Source organism: Protopterus annectens, chromosome 14.part0 (assembly GCF_019279795.1).
Source record: "Protopterus annectens isolate FY-2018-M chromosome 14.part0, PAN1.0, whole genome shotgun sequence".
Classification (NCBI taxonomy): domain Eukaryota; kingdom Metazoa; phylum Chordata; order Ceratodontiformes; family Protopteridae; genus Protopterus; species Protopterus annectens.
The window spans coordinates 444,994,568-445,020,077 of record NC_056748.1 but is presented as its reverse complement, the minus strand read 5'-3'; the positions used below and the strand labels follow the sequence as shown (position 1 = coordinate 445,020,077).

The 25,510-nt window shown below is 40.2% G+C and overlaps 1 protein-coding gene across 1 annotated transcript in view; it reads right to left on the bottom strand.

The window, feature by feature from the left end:
• Positions 1-25,510, bottom strand: part of EVC2 (EvC ciliary complex subunit 2) — a 1,983,677-nt gene that overhangs the window by 990,029 nt on the left and 968,138 nt on the right. Inside the window, exon 10 of the mRNA XM_044056208.1 lies at positions 8,029-8,353. Coding sequence (XP_043912143.1) covers positions 8,029-8,353 — 325 coding nt within the window. The remainder of the gene's footprint in view (positions 1-8,028; positions 8,354-25,510) is intronic.

Below are 25,510 nucleotides of genomic sequence, written 5' to 3'. Positions count from 1 at the left end.
AGTTTGGTTTAAAGCCACACTAGAAACCACCTTAGGCATAAAGGAAGGATTGATACCCTATCCTTATGAAAATCAAAAGGCTCAACCGCCATAAGGGCCTGCAACTCAGAAACCCTTCTTGCAGATGTAATGGCCAACAAAAGCAGTCTTCCATGACAAGTATTTCAATTCAGCAGTAAGGCTCAAAAGGTTGTAGAGTAAGTTTCTCCAACACAAAATTGAGATCCCAAGCAGGAGTAGGAGCTCGTGGGGGTCTTATATTCTTTGCCCTCTAAGAAATTGCTTGAACAAAGGATGTGAAAACAATGGTGGATCACAATCATAGTGAGCTGAAATTGCTGCAGCATGAATCTTAATGGAAGAGAAAGACAAACCTTTGTCCAATAACTCAGTAAGATATTGAAGAGCCACACTCAAATTAGGCTCAGAAATCTCCAAATTCTTTGCTGCAGTCCAAAATAAAAATCTCTTCCATTTTACACTTTCCTTGTACTAGGTCTTCTGGCTTCCATAATCACATTTAAAACTTGTTGAGGAAGTTGAGCCCCGCTGTCTTTCAAAACAGAATATGCCAGGCTGTTAGATGAAGAGAGTGAAGCTTGACATTGAGCAGGTGACCGTCCTCTGAGACAACAGGTGTGGAATCAAGGGTAAAGGCCATGGAGGCTTCCTTACCAGACTCCTCAGTAATGGGTACCAGTGCTGCGAGGCCAATCTGGAGCTATTAAAATCATCCTTGGCTTGTCTTGTCTGACCTTTAGAAGCACCTTTGGGAGAAGAGGCAGAGGTGGAAAAGCATACACATGAAGATTTTTCCAACTGAAAGAAAGAGCATCCACTTTCCAAGCTGTGTGATGAAACCTCTTTGTGCAAAACTGTGGCAGCTGGTGGTTTAGTGGAGAAGCGAACAGATCTATGTCTGGAGTTCCCCATGACACTGTCAATTTTTGAAATACATGAAGATCCAGTTTCCACTCATGGGGATCCATGATTTGTCTGCTTAACACATCTGCTAAGGAGTTCTGTGCTCCCGGCAGAAACCTTGCCTGAATAGTTAGTTGCAAGCTGAGCGCAGTCTCCCATAAAATCATTGCTTGCCTGCACAATGGGTAAGAATGTGTTCCCCCTTGTTTGTTGATGTACCACATGACAGTTGTGTTGTCTGTTAGAATCAACACCTGCCCTGGAAGAAGTAACTCCTTGAAAGCCATTAATGCAAACTGGACTGCTAACATCTCTTTCATGTTGATATGTAGATGCTGTAGTCTGGCAGGCCACTTGTCTTGTATCCACTTTCCATTTAGATGAGCTCCCAAGCAATGTCTGAGGCATCTGTCGTTAGAATCTGACTCGCCTCTGGCCGGGTCACAGAGAGTCCCTTGTTTAGGTGACATTCCTGAGCCCACCACAAAAATTCCTTTTGAATGCAAGGTATTATTTGAATGACAGTGTCCAAATCCTGGCAGTGCTGTGTCCATACATTTTTGAGATACCATTGCAGCTTCCTCATATGCAGTTTGGCATTGGGAAGCACCAGAATACAAGATGCCATGAACCCTAAGGCTTGAAGGACTGTCCTTGCAGTCAGCCCGGACTGAAGAGATAGTTGATGGAAGTAACTGGAAAGATTCTTTTGTTTGTCCGGGGTTAAAAGGCCATCTGGGCTGCTGTATTCAGTCTCACACCCAGAAAGCACATGTCTTGAGAGGGTACTAGACTGGACTTTATTTCGTTCACAGAATACCTTAGGCATCTTAGCACTGCTATCACATATTCCAAATGCTGTAGAAGGTCTTCCTTTTCTTGAGCCAGAATCAGGCAGTCGTCCAAGTAAGGATAGATTTGAATTCCTTTTAGCCTGAAGTAAGCTATCACTGGAGCCAGAACCTTTGTGAATACTCTGAAGCAGTAGATAAGCCAAAGGGCAATGCAGAGAACTGATAATGAGAATTTCCAGCTCGAACGCAGATACTTCCTGCAACTTAGTCTTATAGGCACATGAAGGTAAGCTTCCTTGAGATCTAAAGTTACCATCCAGTGATCTTTGCCCAGCAGAGGTAAAAGCTGTTGTAACGTCAACATTTTGAACTTGGGAATGTCCAGATAAGTGTTGAGGATAGATAAATCCAAAATTGGTCTCCACGTGTTCCCCTTCTTGGTACTAGGAACAGGCGAGAATAAAATCCTAGGCCCCTTTCTGGCACAGGAACTGGCTGAATGGCCCCTATTTGGAGCAACAGAGAAATTTGCTTGTGAGCCTCTGTTCTTTGTAGAGGAGGAATGTCTGGCATGCCTTTGAAAGGAGGCAAGGTATGGAAATAAAACCTGTAACCGTGGTGAATGATATCCAGAACCCATCTGTCTTGGGTAATTAAATCCCAATTTTCTTTGAAAAGAGACAGCCTTCCTCCCAAAGGTGCTGCCAGGCGAGAATGTACTGGCAGCTGAAAAGGCAGGTCATTGGGTCTGTTTACGAAAGGACTGACCCCTGCCCTCACCAGAAGTCTGAGCAGGTGAACTCCTGTTCTAGGCCTAAAAGAACCTTGAGCTCTGCCCCTACCACGTCTAGACCTACCCCTAGACTGGGAATCATAAGCAGGATATGTCCATCCCTTAGTAGGCCAATTTCTACTAAACTTGGAGGCTGCACCTGCAAAAATCCTTAACAGTTTGCATAGACTTAGCCTTGTCCTCCATTTTCTTTAAAACTGCTTCCACAGGCGAACCAAACAACACATCAGACTGTAAAGGAGCATCCAAAATCCTTGTCTTAACATGCTCAGCTAAATTCTGATCCCTCAACCAGGCGTGCCTACGAAGAACAGAACCAGTGGCAGCCACCCTCGAGGAGGCCTGCACAGCATCAAAACCACACTGCAAGGAATGCTTACCCACCTGTTCAGACACATGAACTAAATCCTGCAACTCTTTACACTCAATACCTTCAGCCAGAGCATCCACCTTAGACTTCAATTGTGAAAGGAGATAATTCTGATATTTTAACATATGAAACTGACAATTCAACGCCCTCATGGCTAAAGTGGAAGAAGTATACACTTTCTTTCCCCATCTATCCAAAGCCCTTGCCTCTTTATCAGGAGGAACAGGATTTTTAACAACAGAAGCCTTCACACCTTTAGGCCCCTGAGAGACAGTTTCCGGGTCTGCCCTAGGACTCTTAAAAGATACTTATGGGCTTCAGGCACCCTATAGTACCTATCCGGTTTAACTGGGGCAGGAGGCAAAGAATCAGGATTCAGGGAAGCCTCTGCAAAAACATCTTCTACCACATTCAGAACAGGAGGAATAGCTAAAGGCCTATGCTGGGGTAAAAACAAGAATTCTCTAAGCCTCTTCCTGGAATCAGAGAAATCTTGACCTTCCCATTTAAAATGCTCCCTCATGGAATGCAGAGTCTCTGAAAATGAAAAATCCTCAGGAGGCGAAGCAGAAGGAGTAGAATCATCCACATCAGAATCAGAATAAGGAGGATACTCCTGCAAGTCTTCAGCCGAAGACTCAGAAGCCTCCGAACATTGCTCAAAACTCTCAAACTCAGGTTCCACCCTAGGCCTCTTATCAGGAGGGGGCATAGAACCTCTAATCATAGTAATCAAATCCTCTGCCATTTGTAGCATATGCTTCTTAGGCAAAGACCCTGAAACACTCGGAGAAACCCCCACTGAAGCTAAACTAGGCCTGCCTTTTAAAGAAGCCTTGGAAACAGAAGGGGAGGCCCTAACCACCTTAGGAAGAGAGGAAGAACAGCCACCTGAGAAGCCCCTTCAGCCTGGCCTACTTCCTGAGAGGACACATCCTGTAACAGTAAAGTTTCTCCCTGAGACTCCAAAGAAACTCCTGGCAGAACCTCCGGCTCCACTGAGCCTTCTAAAGAACCGACGTCCGGGACTGTCGGTTCTTCCACTCTAGGCTTTGCTGCTTTGTCCTTGCGCTCGGAGCATCCGACGGCATTTTATAATTACAACGCTTCCCAAACACTAACCTGGCACAGTCTAACCTTCTCTTAATAGTGCGTTTATTAAATCTAGCACAAGAGCGGCATCCAACAACGTCGTGCTCAGGCCCTAAACAAGGTATACACAAAGTATGGTAATCCCTATGAGGTATCTGTTTCCCACAAGAAATACAGTTATTCACTTTTTCTGACATCCGGTTAAATACTGAGGCAAGAAAACAAAATATTCAACGGGTACTTAGCCAACTTTGATTCGGTCTGAAACTCTGACTTCAGAAACTTTCAGAACGCCAACCTGCACTCGCAAAACTGCTTCTGCATCGGACCATGCGGCAAAGAGAGGATATGACGTCGGTCATGCGTACCCTGACGTACTGACGTCAGTCTAATGCGCCTTGACCGACGTCAGCCATATACTTTGGTATTCGGGCCGACTGGACAGCGGACTACCCAATAGTTAGGACTGCAGCAATGTGGAATGAAGAACATCTTGGATTGCAGGCTAGAGACTCCCTTACCAGGGATTTGATATCAAAGTATAGGCAAAGAAAAAGGGTAAGAGAATCCTAATTCAAAGACCTCCTCTGGTAAAGTGTTTAGCTGAATCTAGAACAGAAGCTGCTGTTAAAAAGGAATACATTTGTATTGCCTATAAAATACTGCACAATACTTATTAGAATCGATAACAGGAAGTTAATTTGGAAAAGAGATGGGATAAGAAATTTACAAAGGAACAATGAGAGAACATATGTATGGCTCCCAAGTAGGCAATAAAGCCTAGAAGATTTAGGATATTTGCTTGGAAGTGTTTGCATAGTTATTTTTATATCCATGGCAGTCTCCAAATTTTTTTTTCTCAGGTAGATGGCAAATGTTGGAGGTGTGACTGGGAGTAAAGTGGTAACTGAGAACATATGTTTTGGAAGTGTAATCAGTTGTCAGGCTTCAAGTATTCCTTACAGAGTACTCTGTCAAAAATATTGGGTGAGCAAATGGGTGCAACTAAGTAAATGATTCTTTTGAGTTAGGATACAGGATCTGAATTGCCTAGATCTAGTAAGGCACTGTTAAGTTTAATTCTGGCAGCTGCCAGAAAAGCAACTGCTAGAAAATGGAAATCAAAGTCTAAATCAACTGTATCTGAAGTGTTGAATATTGTTAACAGAGATAAAAGAACAGGAAATGGGATCTTCAGAAAAGGGTAGGAGCAAGTTACATAGAAATAGATAGGAAATTGTGGGAACAATGCATGCAACATAATGATCTCGAGAAGGAGTATGATTTAAGGGAAAGCAGGAATTGACCAATGCATGTAATGTTGGACTGATGATAGTTATACAAAATAACATAGGTGATGCACCAGGTGTATAAATGGGGACAAGTTCATTTTTTACAACTGGAAACAAGTTCATTTTATTTCTTGTAAATAAGTCAATATTTGCATTCATGGTGTCATCAGCAGACCAGCATAGGTGGTCTTGCCTGACTGTTCCATCCTGGGAGGTACTGCACTATCAGGTGCAATCCCATTTCTTGGGCTGCCTCCCAGAGTTGCACAGCTAAGCAGCACAGTAGGTAGGACTGGGTACCTTACTGTTTGCTTATGTACCATGTAACTGTGGTGGTGCCGGTCTCTCTTTATCAAAAGGAGCCTGGTTTCCTCAGTTCTTTGAATACAATCATGCCCCTGTATATTGCTATTATTTTCTTCTGATAGATATGACTTTGAAGCAATGTTGTCTCACACTAGGCTAGTACCTACAAGCCATCTGAGTGTGCACCCAAAGCTAGGTCTGAGGCATCTGAGGTCATAGTTTGGCTTCCTACATGACATTTGAAAGGTATTCTCTTGTTCTGAAGGCATGCTTCTATTGACTATAAATGCATGTTTAGGCATGGGAGAAGCTTTATCTTAAAGCTTAGTGGGCATCTGTGCTGTCACCACATTTTTCAGAAACTACTGCATTTTTCTCATATGCAGTTTGGCAAGGGGGGGTCATCAGAATGCATGGGCCATGTATCCCAGAGCCTGGAGGATTCTAACATCCTTCACTGTTACCTGCTGAAGTACTAACTGGAAGTATTGGGTCAGGAATAGATTGTTTTTCTTGTGAAAACAAGGTCATTTTTTTTCAGTGTCTTGGAAGACTCCTACAAACATCAGTCTGAGAGAGCGGGTTAGATTAGACTTCCTTATGTTCATACAGAATCCCAGGTTTGAGAGGCAGGCTATGATTAGTTGCATAGAAACTTCCAGCTCTTTCACAGATTTTGCTTGGACTAGGCAATCATCTAGAAAAAGGTAGATTTGCAAACCCTTTTTCCTGCAAAAAGCAATTACTGGAGCCAGACATTTTCTGAACACTCTGGGGGCAGTAAATAGGCCAACATGGACATAACTCCTGTGTGACATTGCTACTGGAATGTGGAGGTGAACATCCTTGAGATCTGAATTTGGGGACTAGCAGGAAGCTGTTTAATCATAGTCTTGATAAATCCAGGACTAGTGTCCAAGATCCTTCTTTTCTTAGTACAAGAAAAAGTGAAAAAGTCCTGAGTAGTACCCTGTGCCATTTTCACCTAGGGGACTGGTTTGATGGAACCCTCTTGTAGAAGTATCTTGATTTGGGCCTGACCTTTCCCGATCTGGCCTTTGGAGACAAAAGAAATACTCATCAGTCTTGGGAGGGAAGCCAACTGCAGTTTTCATCCTGCATTTATGATATGAAGCACCCACTGCTTCTGGTTAATGTCTAGTCATTTGTTCAAGAAAACAGAAAGTCTTCCTCCTAGCGTTGCATGCGAAGAAGGCCGGAGAGGTGTTGTAGTGGGGCTTAATGAGTGGGGACACGGAGGTACTTGGCTGTCTACATTGTGCATTCTATTATAGTTCCCAATAGAGACTAAAGATGATTTTGAGAGAGGGGGATATTGTGGTCATCACTAACAGAAAGCATACATATCACTGCACTGCTCCAGTGTATGCCCCAACACTTGGTACCTTGTCAGAATGTGCAGGGGACAACAGGGTATAAAGGAAAGTCCCTCTGGCAGGTGCCTAGGAGACAATCATGTCACAGCCGTTGTCTTGACCATTAAAGAAGAACAAATCTGAGATAGCAGTTTACCAGTGGCTTGATAGTTGGCAAGTTCAGAGGGGGAAATATGAAAAAATCTTTCGGAGCCACAGAGTGATCAATGTCAGAAGATACAGTGCAGTCTGCCTTAACTCATAACCTATCATAACCTACAAAAGAGAAACACAGCAAGATAGGATTTCTGTTTATGTGCTTCCTCATCATCACTGAAATACTTAGAGATTTTTTGAAGCTTTACCCCCTGATATAGACCCCTTATCCCCTCCCCAAGTGCTAATATGTGACCTGAATGCATAAGAAGGAAACCTTCCCAATGTTATTGTTTTATAAGGATATATTTTCCTCCTTAGCAAGTTTTTCCTACTGCAAGAACTTCTTAAGTGACTTTCTTCAGCTGCTCTTTGTAGCCTCATTAAACAACAAACAGTATCAACAATGCTGCATAGTTTGCGTCATCCAAAGTAAACTCGAGCACAGAAAGAACCTGCTAGAAAAATGGTAGTTGATTGATGAGTAGAAAATTTCTGAGTTTTCCTGGCAGTGCCATGGTGACTGAATGGGAGGTGCACAAAATTACAATCCAGTAAAATAAAATGTATTATTGTTGCCCAGAGAAAAGTAAATGAATTACAGAATACATATACATTCCAATATATGGGAGTTATAGCAAGAAACCATTGGAGGGAAGATGGAGGAACGCCAACATGCACTGACACAAAAGCCAGTTTGTATTGTAAGAGGCTGCAAACATTTTCCATTGAGAAAACATTCCAGAGTTGGTCAAATCACCAATCACTCCAAAAACAGTATTACATAGTAAAAATCAGGTATTCATAACTATTCATGTTTAAAAATGCTAAAAGTATTCATTAATATAGCAAATTATGTCAACTCAAGCGTTACACTAGAAATCAGACAACAGTTTAATTTTTTCCATACAATAAAACAGCCCACCTTCTGAATTATATGTTTTAGCATCTGCTCAGCCTCCCTTTCTGCAGCCATATGCCTTTGTTGTTGCATAGCCATTTCCTGTTCAGCATATCTGTTGCATTCAGTTGTTACTGCCAGCAGTCTTTCTTCAGCCTCTGCTTTACGCATTCTGTCCATTTCTACAAGTTTTTGTTTCAATTCATGTCTTAACTTTTTCTCTGCAAAAACTGGGAAATTGCTGCGTGTAGTTCTGTTTCTCAGTAGAATGAAAATCAGATCTTTACTTATATGAATGCGATGATTTTCTAAAACAGCATCTGCTCGTACTCTACTTGTGGTGTCCAACCTATAAGGAAAAATTTGGAAACTAGGCATTTAAAATCAATCAGCTTCCGAAAATGTAATTTTCTCTATTTGCTATCAACATTTTAATTTAGTATAAAATGCCATACACAAATAATATTATACTGATCATTTGTAATATATACATAAACAATACCATATTATCTTTTGTATCAGTAGTTACCACCACCACAATCAGACCTGTTACTAGCGGTGTCCCCTTAGCCCTCAGTCCTGGAACTTCTGTTCAGAATATACTTATCTGAAGGCAAGGCAAATATAGTGTGTCTTTGACTGATCAGATTTGTTGATGACTACAAGCTAGTGCAGTCACTGAATCCCCTAAAGATGCAGACATGAAGCAATTTACTGTCCAAAATGGCTGTCAGTCTTTGAAGGTATGTTTGTGTTAGCCCTGAGTCACCTAGATTATTCATTTTTTTATATATGAAACCTTTTGGATCAGCATTTCTTTAAACTTTCTCACTTTGTGTTTTGTATTCTGGTCAATTCTGTTGACAGTACACTTACTTTATTCTCTTTGGCATTTTTATACAATCTGCTCACACTGTAAAATTTCTCCAGCATGACAAGCAAAACAGGGAGGGAAATAAGTAAATGGAATCTCAAGTCATAAAAAACAAATATTCTTCTACTGTACCTTCAGAAAAAGAGGCAAAACCTTAAAGGCATAGAATTTCTGACAAGGCTTAGAAAAAAAAGCTTTAATTCAAAGCTGACTTCTGATACTTGGTGGACCCCCAGTATAAATTGGTTGTACAATAAAAGAAAAGAAAACCTTGTCCAAAAATATAAAAGGCCATGCCAACAGGCAAACAACTTCACCACTGTCAATAGGCAGTTGAAGGGAATAATCAAGTCCACGAAAGCCAACTTAGAGGTAAATATAGGCTACCAGACTAAGGATAACAATAAGGCATTTTTCAGTTATGTATGCAACTTTAAAGGGAACACCCAACAGTGTGCTGAACTAACAGTAAATGTATCTCTCTATACCAAGATGGTGGGTAGAGCAAATTTGCTGGCTGAAATATTTAGCTCCAATTTCATCCTCTATCACTCCCAGTTCTCCCCCATGAAATACCCTCAAATATTTCCCCCCAACTCTCACTAAAGAACAGGTCCTCACTGCACTCTCCAAAGCTAAAAACACTGTATCAATGTGTCCAGACAATATCCCAGGATGCTTCCTAAATAATTTGAAACATGACTTGTCAGGTCCAGGAGAAGCTCTATTCAACCACAGCCTTCAGACAGGCTTTGTCCCTAGGGAGTGGAGGACTGCAATGATCATCTCTCTACAGAACGCGGAACCACTAACAGACCCAGGGAATTGCAGACCCATAAAGTTTATGTAAAGCCATAGAAAGAGTTATCGTGGACCTGATAAACAAAGACACAGGAAAAATTCAGACACTGGAACCATCTCAGTTTGGTTTCATCCTAAGCAGATCATACTTACTAAACCTGGTGGACTTCTTCAAGAAGATCACTACGGCTATGGACAAGGGTAAAAAGATGCATACTCTCTACCTCACCTTGGCAAAGGTGTTTGACATACCTTATGCAGGTACTGTAGACAAACTCACAAGTGTAGCCATAAATCCCTTTGTTACCCAATAGATGGCCAAATGGTTCATGGATATGACACATGAATTTAGGGTGGGAGAATCCACCACCACCAATGGGCCTGTTACTGGCAGTGTCCCCACAGGCCTCAGTACTAGATCTTTCCCTGTTCAGAATATACTTCTCTGAAGGCAAGGCAAATGGAGTGGGCCTTTGGGTAATCAAATGTGATGATGACTGCAAGATAATGCTATCACTGAATCCCGTAAGGATGTACATATCATCCAGAAGGGGCTGATACAGACAAATCACTGGTGCCAGTGCCATGACCTAAACCTCAGTGCAAAAAAAATGCATAGTTATCCTCTTTGGAAAGACAACTGCCCCTGCAAATTGCAGCATTGATAACACTCCTCTAAAAGAAGATTCAGTATTAAGAGACTTTGGAACTCAGGTTAAGGTAACCTGAAATTTGATCACCATGTGCCATGGTGGTGAGAAAAATCTCTCTATGTGGCACAACTGGCAAGAGCATGGCATCCAGAGCTAAGGAAATCATAGTCCCACTGTACTCAACCCGCATAAGACCAATAATCGAATACAATGCACAGTTCAGCATGTACCTGACCAGACATTTGCAACAGCTGGAGTGGCCACAGGGGTTTTTCAGTAAAAAGAATGCGGTGTGTAAATAACACGTCCTATGCAGACTGCCTCAAAGCCCTATCCCTGTACTCACTCTCCTAAAGAATACTGAGAGGCGATCTATGCCTAAACTAAAGGGCATTCTCTGATCCAGCCTTGATAAATCTGTTACACATTCGCAAAACCAACAGGACTAGAATTAACTGATCTAAGCATCTAAACTTTGGCTGTAACATAAACAAAACATGTTGGAAGGATAGGTAATGTGTATCAGAGATTACCCCTTGTCTTGAACAGACTCCCCATTCATGGGAAGCAGAGCATTCTGCTAAGCCTGTTCAAACACAGTTTGAACCAATGGATGGAAAATCACAAATTCACCCCTGGCTTGTGGCCAGTGTCCCTTATGGACAGGAGCACCATGTAGATACCTTATGGTACAGCCATATACCAAAGCCATTCTAGTCCTTGAACACTGATAATCAGGGCATGAATGGCTAGGCTTAAAAAAAACTCAAGGGCCATTAGCCTAATAACCTCCTATGATCATATATCAGTTTGCCTACTCTGGAATTAAAATAAGCTTTTAAATCAAATTATTAGTTTATTCAGAACCTATCCACACAACTATATACCATAAATTCTACACTAAGTGATCTGCTCATCAAAATGAGAGAACAGACATTGCAATCTTTTAAGAACAATGGCTGGGATTCAGAAAAGCTTAGTACAGTGGAGAATCCTTAGCTCAGAAGTAGCCTCCATCTCGCTGAGCCATTCCAATGTACAGACTACTCTACCATTAAGTTTTTCCCTCGTGGGGGCCTCAGAGAGGAGGGCAGCCTTAAAGGCACAGTTACATGTGAATGCAACAGGCTGCAGAAATGGCCAGTACTAATTAGGCATGTGCTCTTCCCAGGAAATGTCCATGGCTCCTGATTTGCTCAGCTGAGTGATTCAGAGAATCTTTTGGCAGAGAAGAAGTTTACTCAATGAGGGAAAAGTGACTGCTGTAAAAACATGGAAGTCACCCAATCACTCCTTTTGGGAGCACTTGTGAAGGTATATTCAGTGAAAATACAGGGATGGGGATTTGTGTGTGTGTGTGTGTGTGTGTGTGTGTGTGTGTGTGTGTGAACGTCTGTCTGTAAAAGCACAAATGAACCTGTGTGTGTGTGTGTGTGTGTGTGTGTGTGTGTGTGTGTGTGTGTGTGTGTGTGTGTCTGTATATATCTGCCTGGCTGGTCGCACTAGTGGGGTTAAGCAGGAAATCAAGTCAGGATATTTGTGTGCGTGTGCGTGATTGTGTGTGTGTGTGTACTGCGGGTGAATTGATGAATGGTTCCATGAGCATGATCAATCATGGGAGGAGGCTGTTTGTTGATGAGTGGATATGGGTGAGTGGGTGGGTAGGTGTGCATGTGTGCTCAGACAGCTGCCTTTGCCAATGTAAATCATGGACTGTTAGGGAGAACATCAGCATGATCAGGTCAAAAAGCACAAGTGTGCAACTCAGACAAATGCTAATGAGACAATAACAAGGTCTTTTTCACTGTGACCATACCTGTCTCTGTACTGCATTTTCTCATCATTGCAGTAAATTACCAACATGTGTTGGCAATTAGCATAAAATGTGAACATTTTTCTGAATTCTAAGGAATATTTCTGCTAATTTGTCTCAAATCAATTTATATTTTAAAGAAATCACAACTATGAAGTAAAAACTAATAGGTAAAAAGACAGAAGCAAGCAAAACAATATCCTGCTCAGGGGCTTACCAGAAAATATGAATGAAGTAGTCTATTAGTAGGAGCTAGCCAGGTCCTTCTTCTTTAGCACACTGATGAATCACAAGACTCTGTCTTCTGTCTTATTAGAAAGACCACAGCACCTCATACAACAGCAATTACTGAATCCCCTAGACTGATCTGCATCAATCTGCTTAATTTCCAACATACAATGAAAATCTTTAAATCAGCTAGGGGAAAAACAGACTATACGTGGAAAAAATAACCTTACGTTTTCACCAGGTTTTGCACTGGATTATATAACTGCAATAAGGCAAACACTCTCCTTTCTGCAATTTTTCCAAAATAAATGTTCTTAAAATTAAACAAGACTTAGAACTTGAACAAAACAAACCAGCAATACCAAAACATTTGAAAAAACACTGACTGGGAAAATTATACACACTATTTACATATCCAGTGAGCTAACTTGTTATATTGAAAACAAAACACTTCAGGTTCAAACTAACTCTGTTTTCAACAATAATTTGAAGTAAACAACCCATAAGTAAATGGTAAAGTTGAATGTAGTGTAAAACTTTATCTGTACAGATTATTTTAAAAGCTTTATGGAATTCAACTACTAGATGAATAAACTCTGGCCAGTTAGGAGGTAGTAAATTATGCCAAATTCTTGGTTACATAAAAAGTACAGTTTTGTACCTACCATAAATGTAGATGTTCGAAGATCCACATTGCTGCAGTCCTAACACTTGGGTAGTCCGCTGTCCCTCGGTCGGCCCGAATATCAGAGTATAAGGCTGACGTCAGTCAATTTGACTGACATCAGAGCATCAGTACAAATCGCATGACCCGACGTCATATCCTCAGTCTTTTCTTGCCCCAGATGTCAGAAGGCCCTAAAAAGAAAGGTCAAAACCCATAGACAACAACTAAACAACCAACCAGCCTAACACCAAAAATATGTACAATATATACAATATATACAATATACACAATATACCTCAGATGTATAACGCAACCCACACAACCACCTCAAACTACAGAGGGGAAGGAGGGAGGGTAAATTGGACTGCAGCAATGTGGATCTTGAACATCTACATTTATGGTAGGTACAAAACTGTACTATGTTCTTCATCTCACATTGCTGCAGTCCTAACACTTGGGTAGAATCCCAAAGCAGAGGTAAGGGAGGATGGCTAGACTATAATGAAGCAGGAGCTGCCAAAATCCCTGCAACACAGCAGTGGCAAAACCAGCCCTGGATTTAGAGTACAGTGGAAGGTGGTAATGCCTAGAGAAGGTATGCACTGAACTCCAAGTGGCTGCCTCCAAAATATCCTTAGTAGCCACCCCTCAAAAAGCTGTAGAAGTGGCAGTAGCCCTAGTGGAATGAGGCCTAATCCCAGCTGGAATCTCTTTGCCATGATGGGAATAACAGAAAGCAATGCAAAATCCAATCCACTTAGAAATAGTTTGTTTTGACACGGGCTTGCCCTGAGAGCACAAAGCAAAAGAAACTAATAACTGCTGAGATTGTCTGAACCCTTTAGTTCTGTCCAATAATATCGCAAAATAATATCGCAACTGCCTGTGTACATCTAAAGTGTGCAAAATCTTTCCCTTTATTTTTGGGGATTGCATAAAAAGTAGGCAAATGAATAGTTTGGTTCAAAGCCACACTAGAAACCACTTTAGGCATAAAGGAAGGTATCCTTATGGAAAATTTAAAAAGGCTCAACTGCCATAAGGGCCTGCAATTCAGAAACCCTTCTTGCAGAGGTAATGGCCAACAAAAAGCAGTCTTCCATGACAAATATTTCAACTCAGCAGTAGCTGCAGGCTCAAAAGGTTGTAGAGTGAGTTTCTCCAACACAAAATTGAGATCCCAAGCAGGAGTAGGAGCCCATTGGGGTCTTATATTCTTTGCCCCTCTAAGAAATTGCTTGAACAAAGGATGAGAAAACAATGGTGGGTCACAGAGCTGAAATTGCTGCAACATGAGCTAATAGAAGAGAAGGACAAACCTTTGTCCAATAACTCAGTAAGATATTGAAGAGTCACACTTAAATTAGGCTCAGAAACATCCAAATCCTTAGCTGCACTCCAAAATAAAAATCTCTTCCATTTATCTTTCCTTGTACTAGGCCTTCTAGCCTCCAAAATCACATTCAAAACTTGTTGTGGAAGTTGAGACCCTCTATGGTTTAAAACAGAATATGCCAGGCTGTTAGGTGAAGAGAGTGAAGTTTGACATTGAGCAAATGACTGTCCTCCTGGGACAACAGGTGTGGAATCAAAGGCAAAGGCCATGGAGGTTTCCATACTAGAATTCTCAGTAATGGGTACCAGTGTTGTCGAGGCCAATCTGGAGCTATCAAAATCATCCTCGGCTTGTCCTGTCTGACCTTCAGAAGTACCTTTGGGAGGAGAGGCAGAGGTGGAAAGGCATACACATGAAGATTTTTCCAACTGAAAGAAAGAGCATCCACTTTCCAAGCTGTGGGATGAAACCTAAAACTTTGGCAGCTGGTGGTTTAGTGGAGGGCGAGCGAACAGATCTATGTCTGGAGTTCCCCAGGACACTGTCAATTTCTGAAATACATGAAGATCCAGTTTCCACTCGTGGGGATCCATGATTTGTCTGCTTAACACATCTGCTAAGGAGTTCTGTGCTCGGCAGAAACCTTGCCTGAAGACTTAGTTGTAAACTGAGAGCAGTCTCCCACAAAATCATTGCTTGCCTGCATAGAGGATAAGAATGTGTTCCCCCTTGCTTGTTGATATACCACATGACAGTTGTGTTGTCTGTTAGAATCAACACCTGCCCTGGAAGAAGTAAATCCTTGAAAGCTATTAAAGCAAACTGGACTGCTAACATCTCCTTCAAGTTGATATGTAGATGCTGTAGTCTGACAGGCCACTTGTCTTGTATCCACTTTCCGTTTAGATGAGCTCCCAAGCTTTGTCTGAGGCATCTGTCGTTAAAATGACTACGCCTGGCCGGGTCACAGAGGATTTGACCGCCTCTGGCGGTCACAGAGAGTTCCTTGTTTAGGTGACATTCCTGAGCCCACCACAAAAATTCCTTTTGAATGCAAGGTATTATTTGAATGACAGTGTCAGATCCTGGCAGTGCTGTGTCCATACATTTTGAGATACCATTGCAACTTCCTCATATGCAGTTTGGCATTGGGAAGCACCAGAATACAAGATGCCATGAACCCTAAGGCTTGAAGGACTGTCCTTGCAGTCAGCCCGGACTGAAGAGATAGATGATGGAAGTAAAGGGAAAGATTCTTTTGTTTGTCCGGGGTTAGAAAGGCCATCTGGGATGCTGTATTCAGTCTTACACCCAGAAAGCACATGTCTTGAGAGGGTACTAGACTGGACTTAGAATACCCCAGGCATCTTAGCACTGCTATCACATATTCCAAATGAAGAAGAAGCGTCCCGCCCCTTGAGCCAGAATCAGGCAATCGCCCAAATAAGGATAGATTTGTATTCCTTTTAGCCTGAAGAAAGCTATCACTGGAGCCAGAACTAAAAGCCAAGCAATGCAGAGAACTGATGGTGAGAGTCCCCAGTCAAAAGCGCAGAATACTCCTGCAACTTAGCCTGATAGGAACATGAAGGTAAGCCTCCTTGAGATCCAAAGTTACCATCCAGTGATCCTTGCCAGCAGAGGTAAAAGCTGTTGTAACGTCAACATTTTGAACTTGGGAATGTCCAGATAAGTGTTGAGGATAGATAAATCCAAAATTGGTCTCCACGTGTTCCTTTTTTTTTACAAGGAAGAACAGAGAAGAAAAAAATAGGCCCCTTTCTGGCATAGGGAACCGCTGTATGGCCCCTATTTGGAGTAACAGAGAAATTTGCTTGTGAGCCTCTATTCTTTGTTGAGGAGGAATGTCTGGCATGCCTTTGAAAGGAGGCAAGGAAATAAATAAACTGGTATAAATGATGTATGATATCCAATACCCATCTGTCTTGGGTAATCAAAACTCCAATTTTCTTTGAATTTTGAAAAACCCAACCCCAAAGGTGCTGCCAGAGAAAAGGCCTGGCAGCCGAAAAAGCAGGGCATTGGGGGTGTTTTTCAAAGGACTGACCCCCCCCCCCCTCACCAGACTGTGCAGGAGAACTCCCTGTTCTAGGCCTGAAAGAGCCCTGACCTCTGCCCCTGCGTCCTAGTCTACCCCTAGACTGGGAATCATAAGAAGGATCGATCCACCTATAGTAGGCCAGTTTCTACTAAACTTTGGGAGGCTGAACCTGCAAAAATCTTTAACAGTCTGCATAGACTTAGCCTTGTCTTCCATTTTCTTTAAAACTGCCTCAACAGGAGAACCAAACAAGACATCAGATTGCAAAGGCATCCAAAATCCTAGTTTTAACATGGTCAGATAAATTTTGATCCTCCTCAGCCAGGCATGCCTGAAGAACTGACCCAGTGGCAGCCACAGGCCTGTACAGCATCAAAACCACATTGCAAAGAATGCTTACCCACCTGTTCAGAAACATGCACTAAATCTTGTAACTCTTTACAATCAATACCTTCCAGAGCATCAACCTTAGATTTCAACTGTGAAAGGAGATAATTTTGATATTTCAACATGTGAAACTGGCAATTCAAAGCTCTCATGGCTAGAGTGGAAGAAGTATAAACTTTCTTTCCCCATCTATCCAAGCCGGCCTCTCTTATCCGCAGGAACAGTTCTTGACAACAGAAGCCTTAACACCCTTAGGCCCTGGGGCTAAGTTTCTGGGTCTGCCCTAGGACTCTTAAAAGATACTTATGAGCTTCAGGCACCCTGTAATACCTATCTGGTTTAACAGGAGCAGGAGGCAAAGAATCAGGATTAAGAGAAGCCTCTGCAAACACATCTTCCACCACATTCAGAACAGGAGGTATAGCCAAAGGCCTATGCTGGGGTAAAACAAAAATTCCTAAGCCTTTTCCTGGAATCAGAGAAGTCCTGACCTTCCCATTTAAAATGCTCTCTCATGGAGTGAAGGGTCTCTGAAAAGAAAAATCCTCAGGAGGAGAAGCAGAAGGAGTAGAATCATCCACATCAGAATCAGAATAATGAGAATACTCCTGCAAGTCTTCAGCGAAGACTCAGACACATCGACAGCCTGCTCATAATCCCCCAACACTGGTTCCATCCTAGGCCTCTTATCAGGAGGGCATAGAGCCTCTAATTAAAGTAATTAAATCTTCTGCCATTTTAAGCATGTGCTTCTTGGGCACAGAACCTGAAGAACTAGGACACCCACAGAAGCTAAACTAGACCTGCCTCTAGGAGAAGCCTTGGAAGCAGAAAGAGAGGGCCTAGACACCTTAGGAAGGGAGGGTACAGTTATCTGAGAAGCCCCTACAGCCTGACCTGTCTCCTGGGAGGCCACATCCTGTAAAACAAAGTTTCCCCTGGGACTCCAGAGAGGTTCGACTCCTCCAACCTAGGTTTAACTGCCTTGTCCTTGCGCTTCTTAGGAGCATCCGCGCTCCCACAAGAAATACAGTTATTCACTTTTTCTGACATCCGTTAAACCACTGAAGCAAGAAAAAAACAAAATATTCTAACCAACTCTGACTTGGTCTGAAACGAAAAATTTCAGAACTGAACGGCACTTGCAACACTGCTTCTGCATCGGACCATGCGGCAAAAGACTGAGGATATGGCGCCGGTCATGCGCATTTGTACCCTGGCGTTCTGATGTCAGTCAAATGCGCTTGACCCGGCGTCAGCCTTATACTCTGATATTACAGCAGACTACCCAAGTGTTAGGACTGCAGCAATGTGAGATGAAGAACATTTTCAATAAAGCCAAAATAATAATAAAATTGATTAGAGTTAATGGTTTTATAGTTGTGGCAGTAGTTGTAATACTGTAAATAAAGTGCCAGAAGACATAGATTAGAGATAAATACTCGTATCTTTTTTGTAGAGTTGTACGTAACTTTCTAGTAAAAATGCAGTTCCATAAAATGTGAAGTAAAATAGCACTGGGTAACCCACATGGTGTAATATTATCAGAAAGTGAAAGACTGTAAAAAGCCCTCTTAGCTGGGGTATAATATGTATTACTTATTATCTTAAATTGTTTACGATATATTTGTTTGTGAAGGGAATAAACTTAGTATTACTGATTGTTTCTTGGTTTTATCATTTCATTTTGACATAAATTTTATAGAAAGAAGATACTGGCTTATTCAAATTAAGGGTGGAAATTATACTCTGATAAATTATTGCCTTATTTAAATATATTTTTCGTTCTTGCTAAAGTTGGCTTTTTAATTATTAACTAAATGTTATGAAAGCTTTTAGGTTATTCCAAATATTCAGATAATTACAATAAAGAAACATCTTTCCGAGGGGAAAAAACAAACAAACCACATATCCTTTGATAAGAGGAAAAGAGGAAAGATCAGTTGTTAAATTATTCATTAAAATGTTGAGATTATTATAAATAGGCTGAAAAAGAGCAGCTACATAATCTATGTCTAAGTATTTCATCAATTTTTAAAAGTTTTGTAATATCACAGTGTTTAAAAAGGCAAGAGCAAGTGGGTTACATTTGTAAGTTTTAATAATTTTGTGCCAAATACAAAGCCATGTAGGGCACAAGTTTGTTATTTAACTTAACATTTATTGTCCTAATTAGCCTCAATGAATTTACAAGATAATACACAAAAATCAGTGAGTCCATACCCCCCTTGATACATAGGATATATAAACATTTTTTATATGAAAGTTGGCTATTTTGGGGATACCAAATAAATTTAGATAATGCTGTGAAGATGTTGTTAAAGAATTTTTGAGGTAAACTGTATACAGTGGACATAAAATGAAAAAAAGTCTTGGGGGATATTCCCTTTAGTAATTGCAAATTTTGATAAAAAGACATTTTCATTAGACACAATCTTTTAATAGTTGTAAGAATGTTTAACCAGGAATTATAACTATTAATTTGATAATTACTGTTTTTGTGGTTGAAAAGTTAATCCCTAAATATTTGGTAGAATGAATAATTCTTAAGCTTTGGATATTAACTAGGTTTAGTGGGTAATCTTTTGTCTGTATTAATGGGAAAAGAGATGATTTCTGAATATTTAAAAATAATTGGTGAATTTAGAAAACTTTCAATGGTGAAAAGTATTCTGGGTATGTCAATGTTAGGGCAAGTAAGATGTATATTAACACCATCAGCAAATACTGTAAAAGGGATTTCATAGTTAAAAGGGGAGGGACATTACAGTTACTTTTTTGAGATAAGAGAAAGGGGATCTCTACATATATGCTAAGAAAGATACAAGGATAAAGGGCATACTTGATTGACTCTACTTTTGATCCACAAGTTACAGGTCTTTTGCAAATGGAAGAAGAGACTACCTTAATTTTCCAAGTTCTCTTTGTAAGCCAATTTGCTATCCATTGACTTATATTAGGATTAACATTTAGCTGGACAAGTTTATCTATGACACCCAAGTATGATGGTGATGAGTGCATTTGTGAGGTCAAGATATACAGTTTGTGCTGATTTGTCCTCATCCAGTGAGTCAGTACACTTCTTGAAGAAGTCAACCAGTCTAAGGAGGCAGATCTGCCCATAACAAATCCAAACTGATTAGTGTCAAGAGTTTGTAGGTTACCTACATCCTTTTTTATTAATTCTATAGCCATCCCCTCTTCAGTCTTACAGATGAGGCTGATCACACTTGTAGGTCTACAATTTCTCAGTTTCTGTTGACTCCCCACCTTTGTACAAGGGGATAACAGTTGCTGTCCTCCATTCATCCAGCATAAAGCCTCTTCAGATGTTTACAATTAATAGACTCTGTAGGGGATCTGACAGGTCTTGTTTCAGGCTGGCCAGTAAGCAATTTGGTATGTTATCTGGCCACATAGACGGAGTTGACCTGGCCTTCCATAGTGCCTTGAGGACTAATTTATGGGAGATTTAAGGGTGGTGCAGATACAAATATGAGATCTGAGAATGCAGAAGGGGAGACCAGGTGAAGTTAGAGCTAAATTTATCTGCTAGAGGATTGGCTATGTCCTCTGGGTCTAAGTGTGTGATACAGTTTACTACTAGCTTTGCACAGTGCTGGTCATGGTTTCTAAGGTTTCTAACAAAGTTAAAGAAGGTTCTGTTGCTGTCCTTTGCCTGGATTGCAAATTTTACCTCACGTCTGGTTTAGTTGGATTTGATTAGGGTCCAGAGTTTCCTGTTAAGTTGTAAGTTTAGCAAGATTTTTTTTTTTTTTGCAGGTTGAGAGTTACAACTATTTTTATGTACAAAGTGATTTTTCTTTTATTACAGAGTTTGTTTTTATTTGGATTCCACCATAAGGTTTCTTTTTGAATTTCACATTGTATTTGCTTTGGAGGGGGGCAGATACATCTATGCAACTGTTCACATGTGCATAGAATTTGGTAGTAAAGAATTCCACATAAGCAGTTTAGTCATCTAGTTGGAAGGGGTGTTGAATTTAGCCAGGTCATCACTCAGTTTCAGTAGATTAGCCTAGCGTTTTTAAATAAATGTAGCTAAAACAAAAGCCATTGTCTGTAAACTATGTATCCATGCATGAGTTAGTCCAGCAATTCTCATACCTCTGGGGAAATGAAAAAAATGAAGTACCTATGAGTGTGACTTAGGAAAGACTCATCAGTAGTGGCAAATGTGATGTGGGAGGAAACTAAACAAAAAATAATCCAAAAGGTATAGGAGTGGAAGTTCATGACTACAGACTTGAACAGTAAGATATGAGCAGAGAAAATGTTTTTGGTCCCCTTCATTCTGTATGTTTGCCAGGCACATTTCTATCAGCCGCACAATAAATTATGACAAGAAACAAGTAAAGAACTGAAGACCTTTATTTGAAAAGGAAAGGGGCCTAAGCTTAAATGGAATAAGATGGTTCTAGCAAATGATCAAGGGGCTGGGGTTGCTTGATTTAAAGGTGTATTTTAATGCTTCTCAGTTAAGGTTATTATCATGTAGATGAGTATAAACCAAACTGAAAAGATAAAATGATGAGGCAAGGAAGAACTACCAGAGATAATCAAGAAAAGCATTACATACATAAACTGGCTGATAGTATTCCGAAATAAGCTACTAGTGGTATGCAATAAGAACATTTTGCAGATAAAGTTTCCAGATAAAGAGATAGAAGGTAGGCAAGAAACAATGGGATATAACCAGAGGAACCAAGGTACTGGAAAATATGCATAGGTTAGAATTAACAGAATGGCAGGAAGCAAATAATTGTTTGGATAACATGATAGGGACAGTCTTCCATATTTTGGATCAATATTAGCATATAGACAGAGAAACATGGATAAGTAAATGATAGCTGATTTAGTGAAACCAAGAATGTTTAGGGATATAAAAAGAGGAATAATTAGTACGGCATACATATTTAGACATGGCAATTACAAAAAAAAAAAAGTCAACCTGAGTAACTCAGGCAGAACTGGAAAAAAAGGTTGGGTGGACAATTTACAAATGATCAAGGGAGGAAGTGTGGATGGCTTTGAAATAAAATACTAACTCAAGAAGGTTCAAGATATTTTCATGATAATGGCTGCATATATATTTTTATACCCTGGGTAGATTGCAAAGGACCTTCCCTCAGGTTCAGAGTAACCACTGAAAGTGTGTGCAGAATGACAGGGGAAAATGGGGGGTATGTTTTGGGAAATGTGTAGAGTTGACTGAGTTTAAAGTCACATTGCTAAATGTCCTGTTAGATGCTATGTGAAAAAGTGGAAGGAACTAAGGAAATGCTGCTGCTGTGTTGGGAGTAGGGGAAGTAAAATGTCAGAACATAAGAAGGCATATTTATTTTAATTATATTAGCAACAAAAAGCAATAACTGGAAAGTGGAAGTCTAGAGTCAGACTGACCTTCGAAGATATGCTAAGTACTATAAAAGAAATATCAACCAAAGAATGTCAATTCTTTTTTTTTTTTTTTAATTTTCAATTAATGTAAATTTAGAACCAGGATATTAGTAGGGGTATTTAAGGAAGTGACATATATGTACTCTTTATCTGAAGAAGTCTCACTGTTGGGAAGAAAGCTCTCATCTGTGTTCATTCCTTGAATAAATTATTTAAGCTGTCGATCTGTGACTCAGACCGTCCTTTGGTTGATTTTTAGTCATGTTCGTTTTGTTTTTCTGGGTTTACTATAAATTAAATAAACAGTTAGAGAGAGGCTAGTTAGACAGGGAAAAAATCTGCACACCTTTACATAGAATGTGTGGTACGATTACCTTCACAATGGGGATTAGAGTGATGGGGAATAAATCGGTGTTGGGGAAAACAGAAAATGGCACAAAAATAAAACAGTGAATGGCATGTAGGTTTACTGGATGGAAAATGTTTGGAGTTTGAAATGTTAATAAACTGTATGGAAAATGTGAATATGCAAACACTATTGATGTCATGCTGAAGAGACCCAGTCTAATAAAGCTGTGTTTAAAAAAATTAAGAGAATCAGGAACATATACAAAAATCTCCTACTAAACCTACAATGGAGGACTGCTATGGTAATAAACTCTTGTATCTCTTTCCTTGTATCCCATGTTGTTAGAGCAGACAGGAATAAATGGGCAAGTTGTAGACAGTGGCTTGTTAGCTAAGGACTTGTGGGGGGAATTAAAAAATATATAAAAATAAAAGTGGACTAAAACTTGTGCTTATGAAAAGAATATTAAAACAACTTTACAAAAAGACTGAAAAGTAACTGGAATTTTCAGAATAGTGCTGAAAATCAAGATTCTCCAACTGGGCTGAAGTTCATTCAGACAGTATAAGCAGCAGGAACAACCTAAGTGGTTTGAGCATACAATGGTTTTAAAAGAAGTCTGTTAAGAAACCAATATCCCTGAAGTTAGGCATGGGACTGATCACTGTTAAAGCTGGAACTACAGACATTGCTGGGAAATTCGATACCAACAACAGAGACAATGACTGGTCTAATTTTCCTTCTAGAAGTAAGATTAAAAACTAAGTAAACACTATAGTCAACAGTCATGTTTATAGCAACATCACAACAGAACAGAGAAGAGCTATAAAGACTGAGATGTCAAGAATTCATATTTTCATATTCATATTGTATTTGCTATATTTATACTTATGTGGTGGATAGGAGAGGCAAGTCGAGAATTAATTATATATTAGCACTAGTTTATTTTTGTGAAAAAGTTGTTTGCTCTGCCCCTTAACTTAACTGGTACTGCAGTCTTGTGCTTAGCGTGTCAGCAGTGAGACTGCTGGGCTTATAGCAAAAATCTATGGGTTTTCCCTGCTTTTACTGTCATTTATTGTGAAACATTGTTGCTATAGCAATAACCCATGCCTGGGTGTGGGTAATGCGGGATTTACCCACGGTTAGCGTGGTTTGGTCCCGAGGGCGACCAAACAAAGACAACCGTGGGTAAATCCCGCATTACCCACACCCAGAAGTGGGTTATTGCTATTATACTATGACATTATTTAAGAAAATAAATAATTACTTTTCTTAAATAATGTTATTGTATAATGCCTCTTTGCTGCCCTTCCGCAGCTGTCTGGTATCCGCGGCAGTTCTGATGTACTGCGCATGCATACGCAGTACATCAGAGCTGTGGCCAAAAGCAACGGAGAAAGCAAGATCTCCATAGCTTTTTACTGTTTCGCTATGTTAAATGGGTTTAACATAGCGAAACAGCTTTAAAATAAGCAATGGAGATGTCCGTTGCTTATTTTAAAGCTGTCTCGCTATGTTAAACCCATTTAACATAGCGAGACTTTAAAAAGCAACGGAGAAAGCAAGATCTCCGTTGCTTTTTACACACTGTGTTGCTATGTTAAAGGAGTTTAACATAGCGAGACAGCTTTAAAAAAAGCAACGGAGATCTCCGTTGCTTTTTTTAAACCTGTGTCGCTATATTAAACTCTTTTAACATAGTGAGACAGTGTTTTAAAAGAGACTTATACTAATGGAAAAAGTCTGGGCGACCGGACCTTTTTCCATTAGTATAAGTCGATTTACAACGTGCCAATCAGCGTGCACGTTTTGGAATATTATAGTATTATAGTAATCATGGTATAATCTACATTTGTACATACTTGGTGCTGCAGTACTGTGTCTAGAGTCTCAGCAGTGAAAGTGTTGGGCTTTTAGCAAATTCTGTCCATTTTTACAGTGGACTTTCTTTTAGAGTAAATGTTTGCTTGTTAACATTATCAAACTGGCCAGTATCCTGAATTCTTGAGATTTAATACAGCAGTGGCAGTGTTATGGTTCTACTCCCATTACTCCTATATCACATCAACTGTGTAAATTCGATGTTTTATTTTACCTGCACAGAAGTTTTAAATCCTTTCTCTCCTGTATTGCAATGTGGTGTGAAAGTGTTGACTTTGTTTGTAAGAAACTGTACTTGGCTGGTGTCTTACTAAACATACTCTGCTACAAATCCCCCTGGCATTCTAGATTCTGGTTTATTTATCCTCTTGCAAAAACAAGCTCCTGCATTTTAACTACTTCTGTTTCCTTGTAAAACAAGTCCCAGACATTTTAGTTCTGCTTCACTGTTAAACAAGGCCTAGGCATTTCAGTTACCTTTGTTTAACAACTGTACCTGAACTGTAAATATCATAGATTCAGCATTACATAATGTTACAAGCATCTTATTCCTTTTAGTTACTTTTATCTTCCTGTAAAACAAGGCCCAATCATTTTAGTTGCCTTTGTTTTATCACAGTAGCTGAACTGTAAATGTCAGTGTGTGAGCTTCAGATCCTATTACAAGCTTCTTAGGGTTTCTAAATTACAGCACCCTCCAAATGGCAGACTCAGTAACCTCTTAATTAAACATTTAGTTTTCTGAATGGTAATCTTATTGGCTTCTTTAGTGTTACTTGTACTGAGCCATACTTGTTCAAGGCCTTTGAATCGAGACTAAGAAAGGTACTTTCTTTATCTTTTGCAGGTCTGGAGTCTGCTTCTTTCTTTTGATTTGGAGGCAGGTTTGGCATTCCACTTTTCTCTGGTCTGTTCTTTTTCTGGGCCCGCTTGTCTTTTTCTGATTTAGTGCCAATTTTGGAGGTTTGGTTCTTCTTTTATGGTTTAGGTGTGGAAGTGCTACCTAATGGCTAATCTATTTGCTCCCTGTG